This window comes from Plasmodium yoelii (assembly GCF_900002385.2).
Source record: "Plasmodium yoelii strain 17X genome assembly, chromosome: 12".
Lineage (NCBI taxonomy): Eukaryota > Apicomplexa > Aconoidasida > Haemosporida > Plasmodiidae > Plasmodium > Plasmodium yoelii.
Genome location: NC_036184.2, coordinates 266,554 through 287,639, shown reverse-complemented (window position 1 = coordinate 287,639; position 21,086 = coordinate 266,554). Strand labels below are relative to the sequence as shown.

Below are 21,086 nucleotides of genomic sequence, written 5' to 3'. Positions count from 1 at the left end.
ATTATAATTTATTAAAATTGTGCATTTATATTTATTTTAATGTACATTACATTTTATTTATTTTTAAATTTACAAATATATTTACATAGTTATTACTTAAATTACCAAAAAAAAAAAAAAATAGCTTGATACTATATATTGTCATGAACAATTCAGGTAAATAATTGCCACAACATACTAAATGCACTTATGTATTTTAAATATTGTAATAAAATATAAATTATGGATAATATAATTAGATATTAAACGATTTTTAATTAAAGACTAATAGTGTAATTTCTTTTATAATATATAGATTTCTCCCTTTATTTAAAATATGCACACAAAAAACAACATTGTTGTTGTGTGGTATAATATAATATGTACAGCTGTAAACTAAAAAAAATAAAAAAAAAAATTGCACACAAAATGGTTATACATAAAAAAAAAGAAAAAAAAATCAGATGAAAATTTGTAAAACCTATATAAAATAGGTTAATTTTATTATATACACAATTATATTACACACCCTGTATATACGGAACAATATACATAAATAATAATGTTTGAAAAAATATGAATTATCTTAATTGCAAATAAGAATTAAAAGTATATTGAAAAAAATATTATGTATATTATATTTTCACGTTTTTTTAATGCCTGTACAAACAATAAAAAAAAAATATTTTTTTTCCTACTATTATTAATATTGCTACATATATGTAGCTATACACATAATAGCAACAACGAATATTTTCTTCGCTTTTTATCGCAGTCTTTATAATTAAGCTATCTGTACGAACTCATATTTTTGTATAATATATTATTTTTTAATTGTAGAACATCAATATAGGATTTTATTAAATAAGGATTTTTTTATAATTTTCTTGTATATCTTAGGGGAAAATATATATATTTAAGAATATTTATTTGAACTTAAGCATGTATATATATCAATATGTATTACAATGGGGTGTATATAAATAGTGATACTTTATAAAATTATAGTATTTGTATATATAGTTATTAAGAATAAATAATATTATTTTTCGGTGAATGGAAACTAATGGGATACATATGTTATGTTAAAAAAAAATAAACTTTCAAATTTTTGGAAAGTTAATTTATAAATTTTATAAGCAAATGGTTAGATATAAAAAAGAAAAGATGTCCATTTTGTTATATTATAATACCAATATTTATATTCTATTATAATTATTTACTTAAAAAAGTTAAATAAGTTTTATTTAGTTTAATTTTCCGTCTTTAACTTGTATACTAATGTGAGGTTTAAGAATAACGTTATTATATATATAAATAAAATATAGTAAATTCAAATATTTATGAGAAATTTAAAAGTTCTATATTTTATTTCCCATCTACACTCTATTACTTATGTTAGCTATCTAGTAATAAATCAATTGCCCCTTAATAGTGTTGTAAAAAAATTATAAATAACATTTTTAAATTTATCATGAATAAGGTTGTTTTTAAGTTCTATGATTATAAATTAATTGAGCCAATTAAAGAAAAATGGGACTTATAAATATTTATTAAAAAAATAAATATTCAAAAAATTCGTAAATATACATTTATTAAGTTTTTTTTATAATAAAATGCAACTTTTCACTTAATATTATTTGCTAATATTTTATATATAAAAAAATACTAATTTGATATTATACATATAAAGAATATAGTTTTTATGTGAGAACTATGGTGATATAGGTGTACATTTAAAAGATCTTTTGCTCATAATAAAAATATTACAAAAAAAGTTATTATATGTAAATAAAAAGGAACATTAAATATCATGATTTATAATTAAACAAATAAATAATTGAAATAACATAAAATCATTAAAAAAATGTATTTTGGGAAATAGAATAAAATGTATTTATACAAAAGTTTATTATGACCAAGCAACTTTAAAAGTTTAAAAAAAAAAAATAATGAGAGCAATTATTATAAGGTAAGAGAAATGTAAATACATGGTTATGCATTAAATAGGGAACATAATTTTATTAATTTAGATATTGGCTTAAAATAATAGTATAGTTGAATAATAATTATATTGTAAAAAAATATGCATTAAATAAATTATTAAAATATTATTATATATTACGGTATACTTAATATGTATCCCTTTTTTAATCCATTTTATTATGTATACAATATATTGTGCATATATTTGGTATATGCGCATAATATTATTTCTTAATTTATATAAATACTTTAATATATTTTATATATACTATATTTTTATGGATATTATATATTTTTTACAAGAAATTAATAGATACAATAATATAATAAAAAAATAAAAATCCCTTAATAAAGGAAAAAAATGTTTTTTTATATTTAAAAATGTCGTAAGAAGGAAATAAAATAAGTAACAATTATAGTACTTATTAAATAAAAGAATAACAAAATTATTCTATAAAACGAAACGAATTCATTATTTAACTTTTTTTATTTAAAATTTTATTTTTAATATTTTTCAAATATATTGTTTAATCCAAAATGAGTAAATTAATGAAAGGAGCCATTGACAATGAGAAGTATAGACTTCGTCGTATTCGTATTGCTTTAACTTCCAAGAATTTGAGAGCCATAGAAAAAGGTAATTAAATTTTTTTTATATTTAGTGAATATGTTTTATTTATACGTTTTTTATTTAAAGAAAGCTTTTGAAAATGGATATTTATGCACATACCTTTATGTATGTATGTATATATATATATGTTTATTTATGTATATTTGTTGTACTGCCTCCTATGTTTTTTTTTAATTATTACAAGTACATATTTATAAATAAGTGTAAACTTATTATAGTACTATATTGATATATCCATATATATATGTATAGTAAATATGAAAAACGAAGTATTGATAAGTATATATTTTTATTATGATAAAGAGGCACTAAATGTATGCATATAGCACTGTCATTGTTAAATGTTTAGTTTATTGATAAATGCGTATGTATATATATATATATGTGTCGAATATTAGTTCCCATTAATTTATATGAAGTTGGAATAATGTAGTGCTTTATATATTACACATCATAGATTTTGAGGATATTAATGCTAAATATTCATTATAACATATGCGAATATAAATACATGTATTTATTTTTTTTATCCCTAAATAGTCTGCAGCGATATTATGAAAGGAGCAAAGGAAAAAAACTTAAATGTATCTGGACCTGTAAGATTACCAGTCAAAACCTTAAGAATAACAACAAGAAAATCACCTTGTGGAGAAGGTACAAACACATGGGACAGATTTGAATTAAGAATTTATAAAAGACTTATTGATTTATATTCACAATGTGAAGTTGTTACACAAATGACATCCATCAATATAGATCCAGTGGTTGAAGTTGAAGTTATTATAACAGACTCTTAATTTTAATGCAGATATATATAATATATATTTTTTTCGGAAGTACATGCTAATTTTATATAAAAAAAAAAAAAGACAAATGAGTATTTTTAAATTAAGGTTTATGTAGAAATAATTTTTAGAAATATACTTCTTCCATTTTATTTTTTTACAATTATATTTTATCGAATTTATAATTTTTTTAAATATAAATTATTATTAAATTATATTGTAAAAAATATATATTTTTTCATTTTTATTACATATATTATATATTTTTTGAGAATTTAAGATATAACTGAATAATTTTGTAAAAGTATAATATAAAATTAATTCTAGAATAGTATAAAAATTAAACAACATTTATAATGGTATTGAAAAAAATACCCTTATTAATGAAGTTGGGTGCAGGTGAATTATGATAATACAATTCGATGTTCTACAAAAATCCATAATAAAAAATGTCACTTCATATAAATTGTGCATGATATTAATATTTATTATAACGTTTTCTATAAAATTATTGTATGCCACCCTTACATATTTCTTTAATATGTATTAATGAAAAATACGAATTATATGATATTATTACTTGTCTATATTAAAAAATAAAAATATGATTAAAAATTTATCGATTTACCTATAACTACATCATACTGTTACTATTTTTATAATATAGAATATTAATTTTATCATACAATATAAAATGCAATTCAGTGCACAACACGGTGTTTAATGGTTGATTCAATGTAACATTAAAAATTATGCATTTTGTGAAAATATTAACGTTGTATATATTTAGTTTATCTATTCCGTCCTAGTATTATTTTATTTATATTTGTTTATTGTATTTTATATTTGAATGTAGATATATTTATCCTTATGAAAATACAGGTGATGGCAACTATGGGTGATGGAAAACATATTATATAAAAAATTATCCAACAAATGATTAATTCTAAGGATATATTAAAAATATATGGCTTAATTATTTCTATTTTGGTTATTAATATATATATATATATATTATTTATTTTTATTTATTTATGTAGAAAAGATTTAATTTTTTATAATTGTATTAAAATTGTAGTATATGTGTGTATTATATATGGTACTGTGTTAAAAGGTGTGTACTTTTAAAAATGACAAATTAATAATCTATTTTTGTTAGTCCATCAAATGAATGATAACAAAAAAAGGGGGGGAAAATGCCCAACAAAAAATCGACGATATATAATTTATAATCTATATTTTTTGTGTTATAACATTGCGATAATTATTAATGCTCTTGTTTTTTTTTCAGACTTTCAACTAGATAGATCAGAACAAAAATGTTTTATTTGAATACTAAGTTAAATATAACAAACTGTGGTAATAATGAGAATAAGTTGGATCAATCTTACATGAATATAAGAAAAGTAAATTCAGAAAATGCTCGATATAATTTGGATAAAACAATATATACAAAAATGAATAATAATTATATAACGAATGAAGACAGAAATAATGTAGTATTAAATAAGTGTTTAAAAAATGCGCATTTATTGAATAACATAAATGGGATAAATGAAGAAAAAAATGTGACTTATGGAATAAAAGGTAAATTACCTACCTTATATGCAAGAACAAGTAGTCCAATTAAAGTTAATAGAATATATCCAATGTATAAAAATAACAATGTTTATTATTATAAAGATAATATTCCATTTAAAAAAAGAATGTGTAATAGTGTAGAAATTGGTACATTAAATTATATAAATACAGAAAATGAGGATTTACAAAATAATAAAATAAATAACAGTTTTATAAAATTTCCAAATAATTTAAAATTAAATAGCTGTTTTAATGACGGAAAAAAAAAAATTATTGAAAAAATGCAAGAGCAAGACTATGTCCCCCAAAAAAATCAATGTGCAGCAAATTTAAAAAGGAGTATGAATATTTATACAGTTATAAATAATGGAGACATAAATAACAATAATAAAAAAAATACAAATTATTATTACAACAATAATAATAATAATTACATTTGTAAAAATATACCAGAATTATACTCAAAAAAAAAAACTAATGTAAACACAAAAAAGACAATGAAAAATTGTTTTGAAATTGTTAAAAGCAAATATGATGAAATGCATAATAAAAATATAATTGGTGAAAAAAATAAATATATACCTTCTCATAATTATAATATATCTCTAATTAATGGCGCCAAAGTTTGTGCAAATAATATAGAGAGAAATAAGATTAAACATTGTAATAGTATGGTATTAAATAATTCTATAAAAAATGATACACAAAATGTAAATTTATGGAGGGAAGAGTCAATTGATGTACCTAATGCAAAAATTAAATCACACACACTAACCAAATTCCCAATAGGCTCAAGTATATATCATAAAACTCGGATCCCTAATATAAGACAATGTGGAAGTATATCTCAATCTGAAAATCATGAGAAGTTGGTTCAATTAAAAGCTGTTAATTCCTTTAATATACAGGAAAATAAGAAAAATAATAATAGTGTATTAGTTAACGGTAATAAGGATCAAGAATATTTATCACAACAAAATAGTAGAATAAATGATGAAAATATTGAATATTACCCTCTTAGTAGTAGTACTCTTCCTTGTAATAAAAACAAAAAAGAAAGAAATAATATCTGGGATTTAAATTGTTTGAATTCTAAATATCATATAAATTATGATGATGTGAGAAATGACGTTATTAAAAATCAAGAACGAGTTGTAACAATGTGTGAGTTGAAAAATGTGGAAGATAGTTTTAATCAAAATAATTGCAATGAGATAAAAGATATTAAAGGAGAAGGGAAAATAAGTAAAACCAATGAAATAATTAAAAAAAATGAAAAATATATTTGTGATAATTCCTCAAATATTGAATCAAATAAGAATATTATTAATGCAAAATTGTGTAACGTTAAAAATTTTGAAATAATTAAACAAGGAAACAAAGATAATATAATAAATAAATATGATAATTTTTGTAATTTTATAAAAGGGGAAAACTATAAAGAAAATGAAGAAATAAATAGTAAGCATATGATAGAAGAATCTAATATCCAAAATAATAGTATTAAAAAAACAAATGCAGAAAACAAAAAAGTAAACAATTCAACTAATTTGAGAATCGGAATAAATATAGACGGGTTAAAGGAATGTCTAATTGGGAATACAAACAAATTAAATCATAAAAATCAAGAAGATATTTTTAATTCTATTGGTAATATTAGTAAAGAGGAAAATGAACTATCTGAAAAAGGTTGTAACACTAATGAAGTGAAAAAAAATTCAATTCTTAAAATAGAGAAGAATAGGATTGAGAATAGGGTTGAGAATAGTATTGAGAATAACAATGCAGAAAATTGTGATTTAGAAAATGAACAGGAAAAAAAAATAAAAATGAACAAAAAAAAAAACTCAAACAAAGAAAGTATAAATTTTAAAGACGAGTTGAGCCCCAATCATATTATGGAATTGCTTAAAATTTTAAAAAAATTAAAAAAATCAAAAATATATAAATTTAGTATTGATAATTTTTTATTACAAGAAAATGGATATGAAAAAATTATAAAATATATAGAAAAAAATGAATATAAAAGAGGAAGCAGTTTGAATACTTCAGCATATGAAAGTGATAGTAATAGCAGACTTAACGATGGGAAATATTCTGAAAACGATTTATATAATATGGGAAAAAAAAATAATGGGGATAATAAGCATGATAATTGTTTTGATGAAGTATTAAAATGTAGAATGAATAAGTCTAATTCTAAATTTGATATGAATATTGTGAAATCATTGGAAACAATATATAAAGTAAAAAAATGTTTATATAGTCTTGGTATATCATTTAATGAAATAATTAATTTAGATAAAATAAAAAGTATTTTTTGGTATTTATATATAAAGCATAAATTGTCTAAAAAAATTAGTATATCTGAATTTTGTGAAATGTTAAACTATAAGATAGATGAAAATATGAATAAAAATTATTTTAAAGAATATGTAAATTATGAAATATTTAAAAAACATAATAGTGAAAATTTTGAAAATTTTGGTAATAAAATTCAAATTTTAGAAAGTTTGTTTTATTTACTAAAATCGTATCCTATAAATTATGATGAAAATAAAGGTTGTTTTTATATGTTAAATCCAGAAAAAAATAAAATGTATAAAAATTATAAATATAATATAGATAGAAATAATATGAACATTATAAAATTAACAAATGAAGTAACTGAACATTTTAAAAATAGTTTTTTTTTTCTTGATAAAATATTTATACCTAAAGATGCATTTTTTTTTGTAAAAGATTCAGAAGATGTAGGAATACGAAACAACAAAAATAAGCCAGTATATGTTCATCATGCTTTGGTAAATGATTTAAAAGAAGAAATGACAGAACAAACCGTTTTTGATAGTTTATATTCATGTGAACCTCCATATAAATCAGATTATTATAGATATATACAAAAAAAAAGAATACAAAATAAAATTCGAAAATTTAAAGAGTATATACTTAATTATTATGAGTTTGATTCTGTAGAAGACTTTTTTGAAACTTTGCTTGTATTTGATGTAGAACATAAAAAATTAATAACCATGCTAAATAGTAGTAAAGGTGATGATTTTATGGACCCATTGAATAATAATTATAATAAATATGCAAATTTATGTTTTAACATAACCAAAAATATATATGAACAATACAGGTTACTAGTAGATCCAAATTATGATAATACTTTTAAGAAGGAAAATGAAATAAATAATTTTGAAATAAAAGAAAATGGGTATAATGTAGAATATTTTAATTTAGACAGTGCTGAGACTGTAAAAGTTAAAATGGAAAATAAAAGAAAAAATATAAAATCGAATTGGTCAACTATAGAATCTCAAATAGGTACTATAGATAGTTGCAACAGTGATGAACATATAGCAAAAACAAATACTTATATTAATATTGATAAGATGGATGAAACAATTGAAGAAATGTCGAATATGTATGAAGAATTTTTTAATTTGGGTAATACTAGAAAAAAAGTAAAAGAAATAAATATAGATACATTTAAAATGTTTGTTGAAAATTTAGGAAAATTAAAAGGGTTTCCAAATTTTGCATCCATTAATGAATGTTTTCTTGGTATATGTTTTTGTGACCCAGATTTACCTAAACATATATTTAATCAAAAAAATATATTACCAAAAAATATGAACTTTAATGGTTTTATGAATTGTATGAGATATATACCATATGTTATTCCTGATTTCCCATTACCAACAAGCTATTTTAAAAATAAATATAATAACGTGGATATATTTAATTCAAGAAATCAATTTTTAAATATATTAAAATATAAAGGGTGTAAAAAAGAAACTATATATTTAAGAAATCAAATAGTATTAGATATTATAAAATTATTTGTTTTAATATCTTGGAATTTTGGTGTTAATACTGGAGAATTTAATGAAGCAGTTGGTTTGACACAAAATAAGTTAGTTGATATGGTTAGCTCATCTTATTACATGAATTACAAGTACTCTTTGAAAAAAAATAAAAATAAAAATAATAACGGAGAAAAAACAACCTCAGAAAGCGACATAGACAGTTCGTTTACTACTAGTAGTAATGAAAGTATTATGGAAAATGAACAAGGCGAAAAAATGCATAACAATATTTGCAATTTATTTGATGTAAAAGGTAAGAAAACAAAAAAAACAAAAAATTCGAAACATAGTAGCTATATAGAAAGAGGAAATGATAACAGTGGAAATAAATATATAGAAAATGGGAATACAAAAAATAATAAAAACCCTTCTGATTACATAAAAAATTCGAATGAATACAATGTATTATTTGAAGAATTATTAAAAAAAGGGGGAAAGAAAAAAATGACATATAAAGTAGTACCAAAATGGCATGTATCGAATGATATATTTTTATCACGACTAATATCATATGATGAAATACAGATAGGTTTATATGAATTATATCCATTATTTATGATACAGACATCTCTAATTTATATGATTCATATATCATGTTGTATGATAACAGATGATGAATGGAAATATTTCTTTGAAGACGGTTTTACATTATATAATAAATTGGTACCTGAAGAAATAGCTATGAGATATATTAAAAATAAGGGATGTAAATTTTATAAATTAAAAAATGTGCAACTAAGTGAATCTATTGATATACATAATGCTTTTATGAAGATACCAGAAAATATGAAGTGCCCAGAAGTGCGTAAATTAGCTATAAATGGGGAAAATACAGCTAGCGGTTATTTAGCTGAGCCTTTTGATATTTATCATTTAATGTTTATTTCGAAAATTTTTTGGTATATTTTTACTTACTCTGATAACTTTCTTATTTTAAGATCTGCATTGTTAAGAAATTGTAGTAATATAAAAAAATAGTAGGAGTAATATAACAGATTAAAATTAGCATGGGATTATTATTTTTCTCTTGTCGAGTATTTATAAAAAAACAGTTAGCCTTTACTTTTTTATGAATATATATATAATATGTGCCAAGATATAATTATTAGCTGTTTTTTGGTTATAAATTTTTAGTATCATAATTATTTTTTCCCTTTTAACGAAATACATGGATACCCAAAGTGTGGATAATAATGGGAGATGAACTAAATGGCTAGTAAATATATATTCAATGCATTTATTTCCTAATTAATTTGTCTAATTTATATTTATTTTTATTCTATTTAGTTTGTCATTTTTTATTTCTTGTTTTTTAACTTTTTTTTATTGTTTATTCATTTGTTTAGTTTGTCCTGATTGTTTGGGATAAGGAACAATGTTGCTAAATATTTTAGCTTGATACAATACTTATATATTTTTTTTTTTAAGTTTTTACTAATTTTTTATCATACCAATTTTTATTTATTTTGTATGATTGTCTAAAGTTTTATTCAATGGTTGTAAAACTTGATTTATATTATTTTGTTATATATACATATTTATTAAATTACGCCAATGTTGTTTATATTTTACCAAATTTAATTTTTATTTTTCACAAAAATTAAGAAAAAAAGAAACTTGATATGATTAAATTTTATGGAATTTTTTAGACAAATTTTTTTAATGTGTTAATATCCATATGTAGGATCATATTATATATGCCTATATAAATACTTAGACTCGAGGGAAATATATTATGTAAATATTTCTCAAGAAATATTACTATTTATGTGACCAATAAACATTATTTTTTTTTTTATTTATTCAGACTTTTGATATGCATATATAAAAATGTATATATTTTATTCCTATTCATACTATCTGATATATTTAATAACACCGGACGATGATTCAGTAAATATTAGGTGATATTTGTCTTTCGGGGATTTCCATTTTAATTATTAGAGTTATGATAGATTAAAGAGTTTAAATAATAGTATAAAAAAAACTATAATTTTATAATTTATCATTTTATAATTTTATATATTTATTCATATACTCACGCATTACACTATTTCCATAATGGTTATTTACAACTTTGGAGAGAATCTAATAATTTTGTTTTGTTTGAAAATTTATTTATTTTCATGAATGTAAAAATATACTTTTTATGATTTATCAAATTATGCATATAAGTATATATTTTTATAAATATTGTCCAATTTTTATAAGAAGGGTTATGAGAATATTGTGAAAATAAAAAAAATAACGTACTTATTTTTATAAATGTTATAAAACGTGAAATAAAAACTGAAAAAATACATATACTTAATTAAAGGATAAAAAATAAGTAAACAAACAATAAAATTAAAACTATTATGAGGAATGAAACTGGTATTATATATATATATATATATTAGTATATATATTTGTACATATTGAAGCGTAACGGATTGCATATCATTGCAAGTCGAACGAATGTCATTTTTGGAAGTTATAAAATAATAAAAAAAAAATATATTGCCAATGATGAAATGTTACAAAGGCATATATTTATGTTTTTTTTTAAACTCGATATAGTATATATATTGTTTATTATTTTTATGATTATGGTTGATATATGGATATTTTATAGGAAAAATAATAATTTTGATATAAGGAAAAAAGCTACATAAAATAAAAGTACAAATTTGAGAAGCCTTTAATTTATATAAATATAAACAAAAGTGTTTATTTTTTGGTAATCTGATATAAAGAAATAATTTGGGGAATATTTTCGAACTGAGCATATATTTGCGTATGATTATATATATTAACATTTAAAGAGTTTGAAGATAAAATGTTGTCAATAAGAAAGAGTAACGTATATGATTTGCTTGCAATGCAAGAATGTAATAGTGTTAATTTGCCAGAAAATTATAACATGAGATATTATTTTTATCATGATTTATCATGGCCTTCTTTAAGCCAATTAGCTGAAGATTATGAGGGAAAAATTTGTGGGTACACTTTAGGTAAACTCGAGGAAGAAGATGAAAAAAAAGGGCATTTAACGTCTGTTGCAGTTTTAAAAACATATAGAAAACAAAAACTAGCTTATTATTTAATAACACAGACACATGAATTTATTAATAAAGTATACAATGTAAATAGTATTTGTTTGCATGTAAGAGTAAGTAATAGTGCTGCTTTAAATCTATACTATAATCTGTTAAATTACAAAATTAAAGGAATAGAACACCTATATTATGGTAATAAAGAAGATGCGTATCAAATGGAACATAAATTTGTTAAATAATTGTAATGGAAATTAATTTTTATAGAAGAAGAGATTTATTTTTTTATGTAAATAATAATTAGATAGTAAAAATATATATATAGTAATAAAGATACATGTATCAATTTTTAGGTAAATGATATTTTGTAAGAATATCTTTTTTTTTTTTAATTTGTACATATTAATAATCCGTTAAAAGCAAAGAGACAATAATTTTTTTTTAATTTTTCATTGTTAAATTGATAAGAGTGTGTTGTTTTTTGTTTAAACTAAAATTTGTACATTACACAATTGCACACACTTTTTAATATTATATTTTATTATTTTTTTTAATTAAAAAACTTGTTAATAATATTCAAATTAAGAATAAATTTACTTTTAATATATATTTTTTTTAATTATATAAATTTAAAACTTAAAAAAAATTGGAGGATTTCCCTAGTTTTGTAATTATTCCATGTTGGGGTTATCAATATATTAAAAAACTTAAGACGGTAAAAACAAGGGTATGGTTGTTTTTATGTATTTGCCAGGGTGGTAAAATTTGCTTTATTTGAATGATATACATACAAAAAATGTGAAAAATGAAAATATGAAAAAATGAAAAGAATAGAGGACGCAAATACATGTACATATGTGGATGTACATGATGAAAATTTTCAATTGTCAAATATTTTCTCTTTTTTAAGTTTAATTTTCCTGTGGGTATTCTTTGTCAAATAATATTTCGTTATTTAATTCGTCCTTAAACATGTCGCCATAATATTCCCTTATATTTTCAATTTCACAAAATAATTGTGTTTGTTCACTTAAATTACTTAAAACAAAATTTAAAAAGGGAACTCTTTTCCTGTGTTTAATAAGTTCAGCTAATTTGTAACGAATGTGTTTGCAATTTTTCTTTATCCATATGTATCCCTAAAAATGTGATATAAATATAAGGGGCATTTATAGAGCATAAAAAATATATACATATATATATACATATAATAATAGAAGGAATAATAAATAAAGTGGTATATAATTTATAAAAGAACAATAAAAATGTGAAGATTTTATTTATGTTATATACTTGTCTTGAATCAACAGAATCTCCCATTATTTCGATAATAACTTTAGCCACAGAACAATCAGGGCTTAGCTGAACATTATGAATTGTTATACCTTCTATTATATCTTCATCAATATGATATTTGTAATTAAATTTTATTCCTTTTTTATATATTATTGATTGTAATGCATTTTTGATTTCTTTTTCAAATCGTTTTCTATATATTTCATGGCGAGGAGTTTCTTTTTTTGTTAAATATATTATATTGTTAAATTGTTTTCTTGGTATATGTGTATTAAGGAAATGTATATGATTGAATATATTCGCTTTATGTTTAATGACTAATGTGTAATTAATTTTTGTAAATATGGATAATAAAACTATAAGATATAAATACATTTCAGCTTGTTTCAATTACATTCATAACAAAAAAACATATAGTTAACTTTAATCATCGTTTTAGTGGTAAGAAATAAATTCATTTGTATTTTTATATCTCTATATCAATTTTGTTTGCCTTATTTATCTAACTATATGTATAATACACATATCTGAATATGTGCTACTTCCATAATAAAACGTTTGGGCATTTTTTGGAATGTTGCAACTTTGGTACATAATTAGATATTTTTTTTTAATTTATTTAAATTTTGTTAATTTTAGGATTGGTAAAAAAAATAAAATATGAAGGGAAAAAAGCGAGGCATTCAATATATCATTATTTATTTAAAAATTATTTAACTATATATATATTTTTATCCATTATATTTTTTAAGTTATGAGCTTATTCATTTTGTTGGAGAATTTGAGATTTCAAGTATCCGCGTAAGTTTCTAAATAGGTATGTATATAATTATAAATAAACTTAAAAAAACATTATATATATAACGCATTTAAATTATTTTAATATAAACATATTAAAAATGTATGATTATATGATATATATAAAATAACGAGGGAAGAAAAGTAAAAATAAAGTTATATATTTAGCTTCGTTAATATTAATGTATGTATATACAATATAAAAAGAATATCACACTATATTTAAAACTGATGAACAAAAATTAAAATGAAAAATATGATAAGAAATGTATTAACATTTTAAGAGGCATGCATGGGACACAATATAGTTATCCAAAATACATTTTTATGATTGCTATTTTAGGGTAGATCGTTCCCATAAGTATTGAGAGAAAAATGTTTTACTAAGTTGAGAATATCAACATTATAGCATTATTTTATATAATATAATTATAAATTACTATAACAGGCTACGTAAAATAAGATTTATATATGCAAGCACAAATATGTATATATATGTATGTATGTATGTATATATATGTATGCATATATATGTATGTATGCATATATGTGTGTGTAGAAAGGTGTTGCTTAATAGTGTTGCATGGTTGTATTATAATAAAAATTAAAATAACGAAACTGTTAATGTGTATGTTTTAATTTGTTTTAAATTTGTTAACATAAAAAAGTAAAGTTTGGTGTGCTTATTCGCGAATTCACACATACTATATATATATGTGTGTGTTGTTAAAAAAATAATATATTATTTAACATAAAAAAACATGTAAATATGCAATTTAAGTAGTTTCAAGGCTTAAATATGCATTTTTAATCAAATATAAAATTGATATGGTATATATATTAAAAAAATGAATTATCCGTATTTAATTACACAAAAATTATGTAATTATTTTGTTATTTATATTTACAAAACTGCCCTTTTAAAAAGGATAGGTATATGTATTTTCCATTTCCTTTTTGATCTTAGCTTTTTCTGAAATCATTTAAAAGATTGTTGTATATATTCCTGTATAAATAAATATTGTTATTAGTCAGTATAAATATATTGGCTATACTTAAAAAAAAAAAATTCTCACAAGTATAATCGATACTGTTTATCTGTGTATTGTTTTTTAATTGATTTGATAAAAAGATATTTATTATTTCTTACTATATAATACATATATTAAAGTAGGTAATGTAAATTGGAGGTTTTTATATTATTTAATATATATACATATTCCTTGGGCGTTATTTGATCGTTGTAAGAAAAACAAATATTATGGGATATTAAATATATAATTAATGAAATTGTTAGTATACAAATGTGTGGACATGAAATGTTTTAATCATCTTCGGGTGTGTGTGGATGCTTTTCAGGTGGTAAGTCGTTTGGATCTCTTAATGGCTATAAGAAAAAAAGTATATACATAAGTGTATATATATGCATGTAAATATGTACATTAGCTTTTCAAGTAAATAAATGGCTTACATTTGGAGGGTTTTTTCGTAAAATATATTTTTTATAAAAAAAATTTCCTGACATAGCTCCCATAAATCCCGAAAATATTATAAATATATAACTTGGAAAATTTATAGCATATTTAACTTTTTGTAATCTCCCATGAAATACTACCCCTGTTCCTGGAGGCTATATAATAAAATAATTAAATATATATTTGTGTGAATATTTTTTAAGGGAGACATAAAAAATTTATAGGATCATTTACATTAATAGGAATGGAAAAAGAAATAAAAAAATAGTTAATAGCAAATTAGGGGTTTATTAGGCATACCGGTTTGGGAATTGACTTCATTTCATGTGATATATATCGGATAGGGGAGTTTTTCTGTGTAAAAAAAATGTTATAAAAGGGAAATTTGAAATTTATATTATAAATTTATGGTATATCATTAGGAGTTGTGTTTCTAAATTTTTTTATGAGAAATATTCATCATATATTATTATGTCCCTTTTATCAAGATATAATAATACTTTATTTAATGAAAAAAATAGTTTATTTTATCATTTTTATTCTTACGAATAGCATTTTGTTTGATTTAAAACGTTGCCAATTGATATTATCAGAAGTGTATTGCCTAGAAATAAATGTAATGAAATATGAGACATTATTTAAATTTATGTAATGTGCAATTATGGGGATATAACACAGTACCCCTCTTTTGGGTTGCAAATGTAACATATATATATTATTGTCACTTTAAAAAGTGTATACCTTTATAGGACTGTGAAAAGGATTAGCATTGGCTATTTGATTATTTTAGCAAATGCAATAATTCAAAATTTTTTAGGTTAAATAAATATATATATTTATATACAAAAAATATTATGTACTTTTCAAAATAGTGATATTAAGTTTATATTTTTTGAGGAAAAAAATAAAGTAAAAAAAATTAAGTGAAAAAATATTATATCAAAATGAAGTAACAATATTATAGTATCCCAAATTATGTTATAAAAAAATATAAAATTTATGGATATATATACTTTGGACCGTTTAAATATATGAATTATTACATTTGTTTTTTGGGCATACATAATGCAATATTAATTATATATGTAAAAAAATAATTTGATTTTTTTACAACGAATGGAAATGTTCATATATTAATAAGTTTGATATATTTTATTTTTTATTTGCTTTTTTTTAAGTATTTAATTTGGAAAAAAAAGTTAAAATGCAAGGAATAAATATTTTGCTACAATACCAAAAGAATTAAATACACTAATGTGTATATATCATACATAATAGTTTTCAATTTTTGACAAATATATCTATCTGATTTTATAAAATGTATGAGTTAGTAGTATAATATTGGAAGTATATCAAATTAATATGAGTACACACTATTATTTACTCTATAAATCAATAAGCAAGTTTTATGAAAATAAAGAAAAAAAAATATTTGCTCATATAACCATTTTAAACTAGCAAAGATATGTGCATATTTCCAAAATAAAATTTCAGGATGAAAGATAAAAAAATCATAAAGGCTTACACGGTTATAGAATGATTTTTCATGGAATATGGATTGTATTCATATGATATTCTCAAATTGAATGAGATATATATTTCAAAAGTTATAATAGAATAAAATAACAATTTTAAGTTTTATACAAATATATTGATAGGGTATATATTTGTGTAATTAAAAATAGAATTTTAAAAATATGTTTGTAAACAAGTATAGAGCGGAATTAAAAAAGTGAAAAAAAAAAATGAAACTTAAAAATTACGAAAAAAATAGGGTATAAAAAAGTTATGTCATTAAAAGTTATAAGCGAACAAAAAAAAATATATTAATATATTTTTTAAAATGTAAAGGGGATAAAAAATAATATATCAGACAATATAGTTATATATTATCAATACGTGTGTACATATTCATCACGAATTATATCAACTTTAAAAGGTAATAATTTTTATGAAAAAAAAAAAAGGTAATCGAAGGTACACAAATTTACACATATTGGCTAGTTACATTGCCAACTAGGGGTAGTACTTAAACAATGCACAATTTCCTTCAGGTATAATATATATGGCAATTCGTATTTTGAGAATAATATCCTTCGGTTTGTTTCAATTGTTCTTGAGCATAATATATATGAATATATTATATTAAATGATATACATGTGATAATAAAGCTAAATTCCATAAAAGATTTGATAATTGCAAAAGAGCAATATAAAGAGATAAACATAATAATATATATAAAGAATAGAAAATATTGTGTAGGATATCTAACTATTAACAATATAGTAGTTTGGATAGTTAGCATATGTATATACATATATATATAATATGGTGATGTAAAATATTTTAAAGAGGTAAGAGCTATATATATATCAAAAGAAGTTATAATAAATTTAGCTAGACATAATAGTAATGTCGAATTATAATATTTTTTAATATTACAATATTGTCTTTTCTTCATTTTAGAGATAAAAAGTATGTAAAAAATATATATGAAAATATTGATAATTGATCTTGGGATGTAGTATTTTAAAAAATTATATTTTTTTAAAGGGTTAAGTATAATATTAGAATTATATAATTTATATGCTGTAATAAAATCTAATAACATAATATATATAATTAAATATATATTCATAAAACATGTTCTGATAATAATATTTTTGTTAAATTCATCCATCCATGATAAATACCATTGTTCTATGTTTGGATTTTTGAATATACCGACTGCATTTGATTCAGGTATAAATACTTTATTTTTCCATATAGCATTTTGCATTAATATTTTTTTTTTTTTTAAATTGAGAAAGGTTTTTTTTGATGCATCTAAAATTGTTTTAAAAAATCTAGGAATATATATAAATAGTAAATTAATTTTTGTATTTTCAAGAAATATTGTAGTATATGTTTTTCCGTTTTTTGCTGAAATTTTTTTTTTTTTTTTTTTTGCAATAGAATATATTCCATTTTTATTATATGTTTTTTCATAATCTTCAGTATTGTATATATCAAGTTCTATTATTTTATCCATAATTTGATGTTGTTTTAATGCTTTATGTTTATCATATTTATAATTAAACCCATGATTATTGATATAATTTAGCTCGTTGTTTTTGTTACAATATGGTTGTGTGAATTTTATAATTTTATTATTATTATTATTGTTACAATTGTTTATGTTGCAACTAATTGATCGGTATATATATGAATTGGTATCATTATTGGTGTCTAAAGATTTTTTAAATTTATATGATTCATCATCATTAAAATAATGTTTGTTTTTGTACCTCAATATACTACCTCTGTTAGTTTTATAATGGAATATACCATCTTTTGATAAGTTTTGCTCGCTTCCTATTAATTCGGGTTTTTCATGAATTTCATCATTTAATATATCAATAGTATGTTCGGTAGCCGTTATATCATCATAATTATTATTATCACTTAGTTTATTTGTGGAATTTGGTTGACCACATATTATATAATTTTTATGAATATAATTATTTTCATTTTGATTCGCAATGGGAATGTTATCCATAGTGTTGTTTTGTTCATAATAAATGCATGATAAAATATTGCAATTATAATTTTGAATATGATTTATTTTATTTTTAGATGTTTCTGTTTTATCTTCATGCATGGGAATCTTTGTACTGGTTTCAACCGAATTTTGATACCCCACTTTTTCATTATATATATTATGTGGTTTATTTTTGTTAAGAATTTTATTGTCTTTTTTCTTAGCTGGATATGTATTGACATATTCATTTTGTGTGTCATAGTTAGAGGTGTATGAATTATCAGAACTTATTCCTATGTGTATTTTTTTACTTGAACTTTTTTTTTTGCCTTTATTATGCTTAATATGTTCATGCTTTAATTTCTTTTTTGTTTGTTTTATATCCCTTTTGATAGTTTTTCCAATTGAGGCAATTAATTCATGTTGTCTATGTTCAGATGCTTTATCTATTTTTTTCGCAAAATTTGGAAAATGGACTCCAAATGGAATATTTTTATCAGGTATATTAATAACTGAATGATGATTTGTCAAAGATTCTAATGAGGATTTATCTTTATGTTTTGATAAATTTTCTTCAGTACTAGATTCCTTAATTTGAATTGCCAATTCGTGATTTTCTTTATTTGATTGTTTTGTATAAGAATTTAAAGAATCATAGCTACCTACTATACTAGCTTTTTTTTTGAGTGAAATTTTTTTTTTTTTTAAAGATTTGTTACTTATTTTCTTCGATAAAAAATTATGTAAATTATTTGATTGTTTTATATTTGAATCATTTTTTAATGGAAATATATTGGGGAGTTTTGATGTAGAATTATGATATAGTTTAGAATACTTTGTATTATAATATTTTGAAAAACTATCAGTATGATTGAATTTATTGAATTCAGTTGTACTATTTAATAATTTATATTTTCTCATATATTTATGGTCTCTATGGATATTTAGTGATTTAAATTTGAGATCAAGTAAACCATCTTTTATAGATTTATGGTCATTGTTGGTATTATTATTTACACTTGAAATATCTGAATATGTTTTTGAATTAATACAAATATATGATTTGATTAATTTTTTAAATATTTGTTCTTCTAAATTTTTAACTTCTTTTGATATGACTACATATTTACAAGGGTTTTTTTTTGACATAACAATCAGGTTACATAATTTATACATACGAAAATATAATGCATGTCCACCGATTATTTGTAAAGTATATGAAATTATATCACTGAAAAGTAAATATTTAGCATTCAGCATATATCCACTTATAGCTAAATTGTATTGAATTAATATACCTGATAATACACTAAAAAATAATAATGTTATTAAATTATAATAAGAATATCCAGTTAGCGAAAATGCAAAAAATAATAATTGCATATTTGAGATTTTAAAAGAATCAAATATAATTGATAATATGCAAGTAATTATTATACTAAAAAAGAATAATAATTCTAATATATATTTTCCTATACTATTTTTTGAATATACAAATGCTCTAATTATAACAAAACTGATTAATGAAGATATAAATAATATTGTTCCAAGAAGTACTGTCCATAAATATTTAAAATCCAAAATTAACTTTTTACTATCAATAGCTGCATATCCAGTTACTATAAATGTTTGTAAGCTTTGCAATGCTATTAAAACAACAAAGTCTTCTGATTTTATATCTATCGAATGTGCACTGTGGTTTTCCATTTTTTGAGAAGCGTATAAAAGAACGAAAATAAAAATTATTTTATTATGCTTCTTCTGATTGTAGATTTGTATTTTGTTGGTTTACTTTCGCATAGCCACTATATATAATTTCTCTAAAATGTATTATTTAATTTGTCTTATGGCTAAAACCACGAATAAATTGATATGCCTGAGTGTATATAAACATTGGCATTATTATATGAATACATACAGAAGGATATACCAAATAAAAAAAAAAATGCAAAGTTTAAAGTGTGTGTTATAATAATTAAAAAATTAACAAATTCATTTTAAAGAATTACATATTTGAAAGAGATAAACATGTGGACATACATAAATGTACCCATTTGTTTAGAACAAATATAAAAATGAAATTGCAAAAAAAATATTAAATAAAATTAATAATTTTAATATTAA

At 21.0% G+C, this 21,086-nt stretch overlaps 6 protein-coding genes across 6 annotated transcripts; 3 read left to right on the top strand and 3 right to left on the bottom strand.

Annotated features, from left to right (window-relative positions):
* Window positions 1–2,502: 2,502 nt before the first annotated feature.
* On the top strand, window positions 2,503–3,393 carry PY17X_1205000 (40S ribosomal protein S20e, putative; the record flags this gene model as incomplete). Its single annotated transcript, XM_722783.1, has 2 exons — window positions 2,503–2,602; window positions 3,137–3,393. The coding sequence occupies 2 exons, from the start codon at window positions 2,503–2,505 to the stop codon at window positions 3,391–3,393; spliced, it is 357 nt and encodes a 118-aa protein (XP_727876.1).
* A 1,307-nt stretch (window positions 3,394–4,700) lies between these two features.
* Window positions 4,701–9,815, top strand: PY17X_1204900 (conserved Plasmodium protein, unknown function; the record flags this gene model as incomplete). The annotated part of the gene is made up of 1 exon (XM_722782.2): window positions 4,701–9,815. The coding sequence occupies one exon, from the start codon at window positions 4,701–4,703 to the stop codon at window positions 9,813–9,815; it is 5,115 nt and encodes a 1,704-aa protein (XP_727875.2).
* Window positions 9,816–11,655: 1,840 nt separating this feature from the next.
* PY17X_1204800 (N-terminal acetyltransferase A complex catalytic subunit ARD1, putative) lies at window positions 11,656–12,114 on the top strand (the record flags this gene model as incomplete). Its single annotated transcript, XM_722781.1, has 1 exon — window positions 11,656–12,114. The coding sequence occupies one exon, from the start codon at window positions 11,656–11,658 to the stop codon at window positions 12,112–12,114; it is 459 nt and encodes a 152-aa protein (XP_727874.1).
* A 669-nt stretch (window positions 12,115–12,783) lies between these two features.
* PY17X_1204700 (ribosome-binding factor A, putative) lies at window positions 12,784–13,543 on the bottom strand (the record flags this gene model as incomplete). Its single annotated transcript, XM_722780.1, has 2 exons — window positions 12,784–13,011; window positions 13,166–13,543. 2 exons carry the CDS (start codon window positions 13,541–13,543, stop codon window positions 12,784–12,786), a joined length of 606 nt encoding a protein of 201 aa, XP_727873.1.
* Window positions 13,544–15,290: 1,747 nt separating this feature from the next.
* On the bottom strand, window positions 15,291–15,996 carry PY17X_1204600 (conserved protein, unknown function; the record flags this gene model as incomplete). Its single annotated transcript, XM_722779.2, has 4 exons — window positions 15,291–15,353; window positions 15,438–15,596; window positions 15,742–15,795; window positions 15,988–15,996. 4 exons carry the CDS (start codon window positions 15,994–15,996, stop codon window positions 15,291–15,293), a joined length of 285 nt encoding a protein of 94 aa, XP_727872.2.
* Window positions 15,997–17,441: 1,445 nt separating this feature from the next.
* Window positions 17,442–20,669, bottom strand: PY17X_1204500 (conserved protein, unknown function; the record flags this gene model as incomplete). The annotated part of the gene is made up of 1 exon (XM_022956696.2): window positions 17,442–20,669. One exon carries the CDS (start codon window positions 20,667–20,669, stop codon window positions 17,442–17,444), a length of 3,228 nt encoding a protein of 1,075 aa, XP_022812559.2.
* Between the last annotated feature and the right edge of the window lie 417 nt (window positions 20,670–21,086).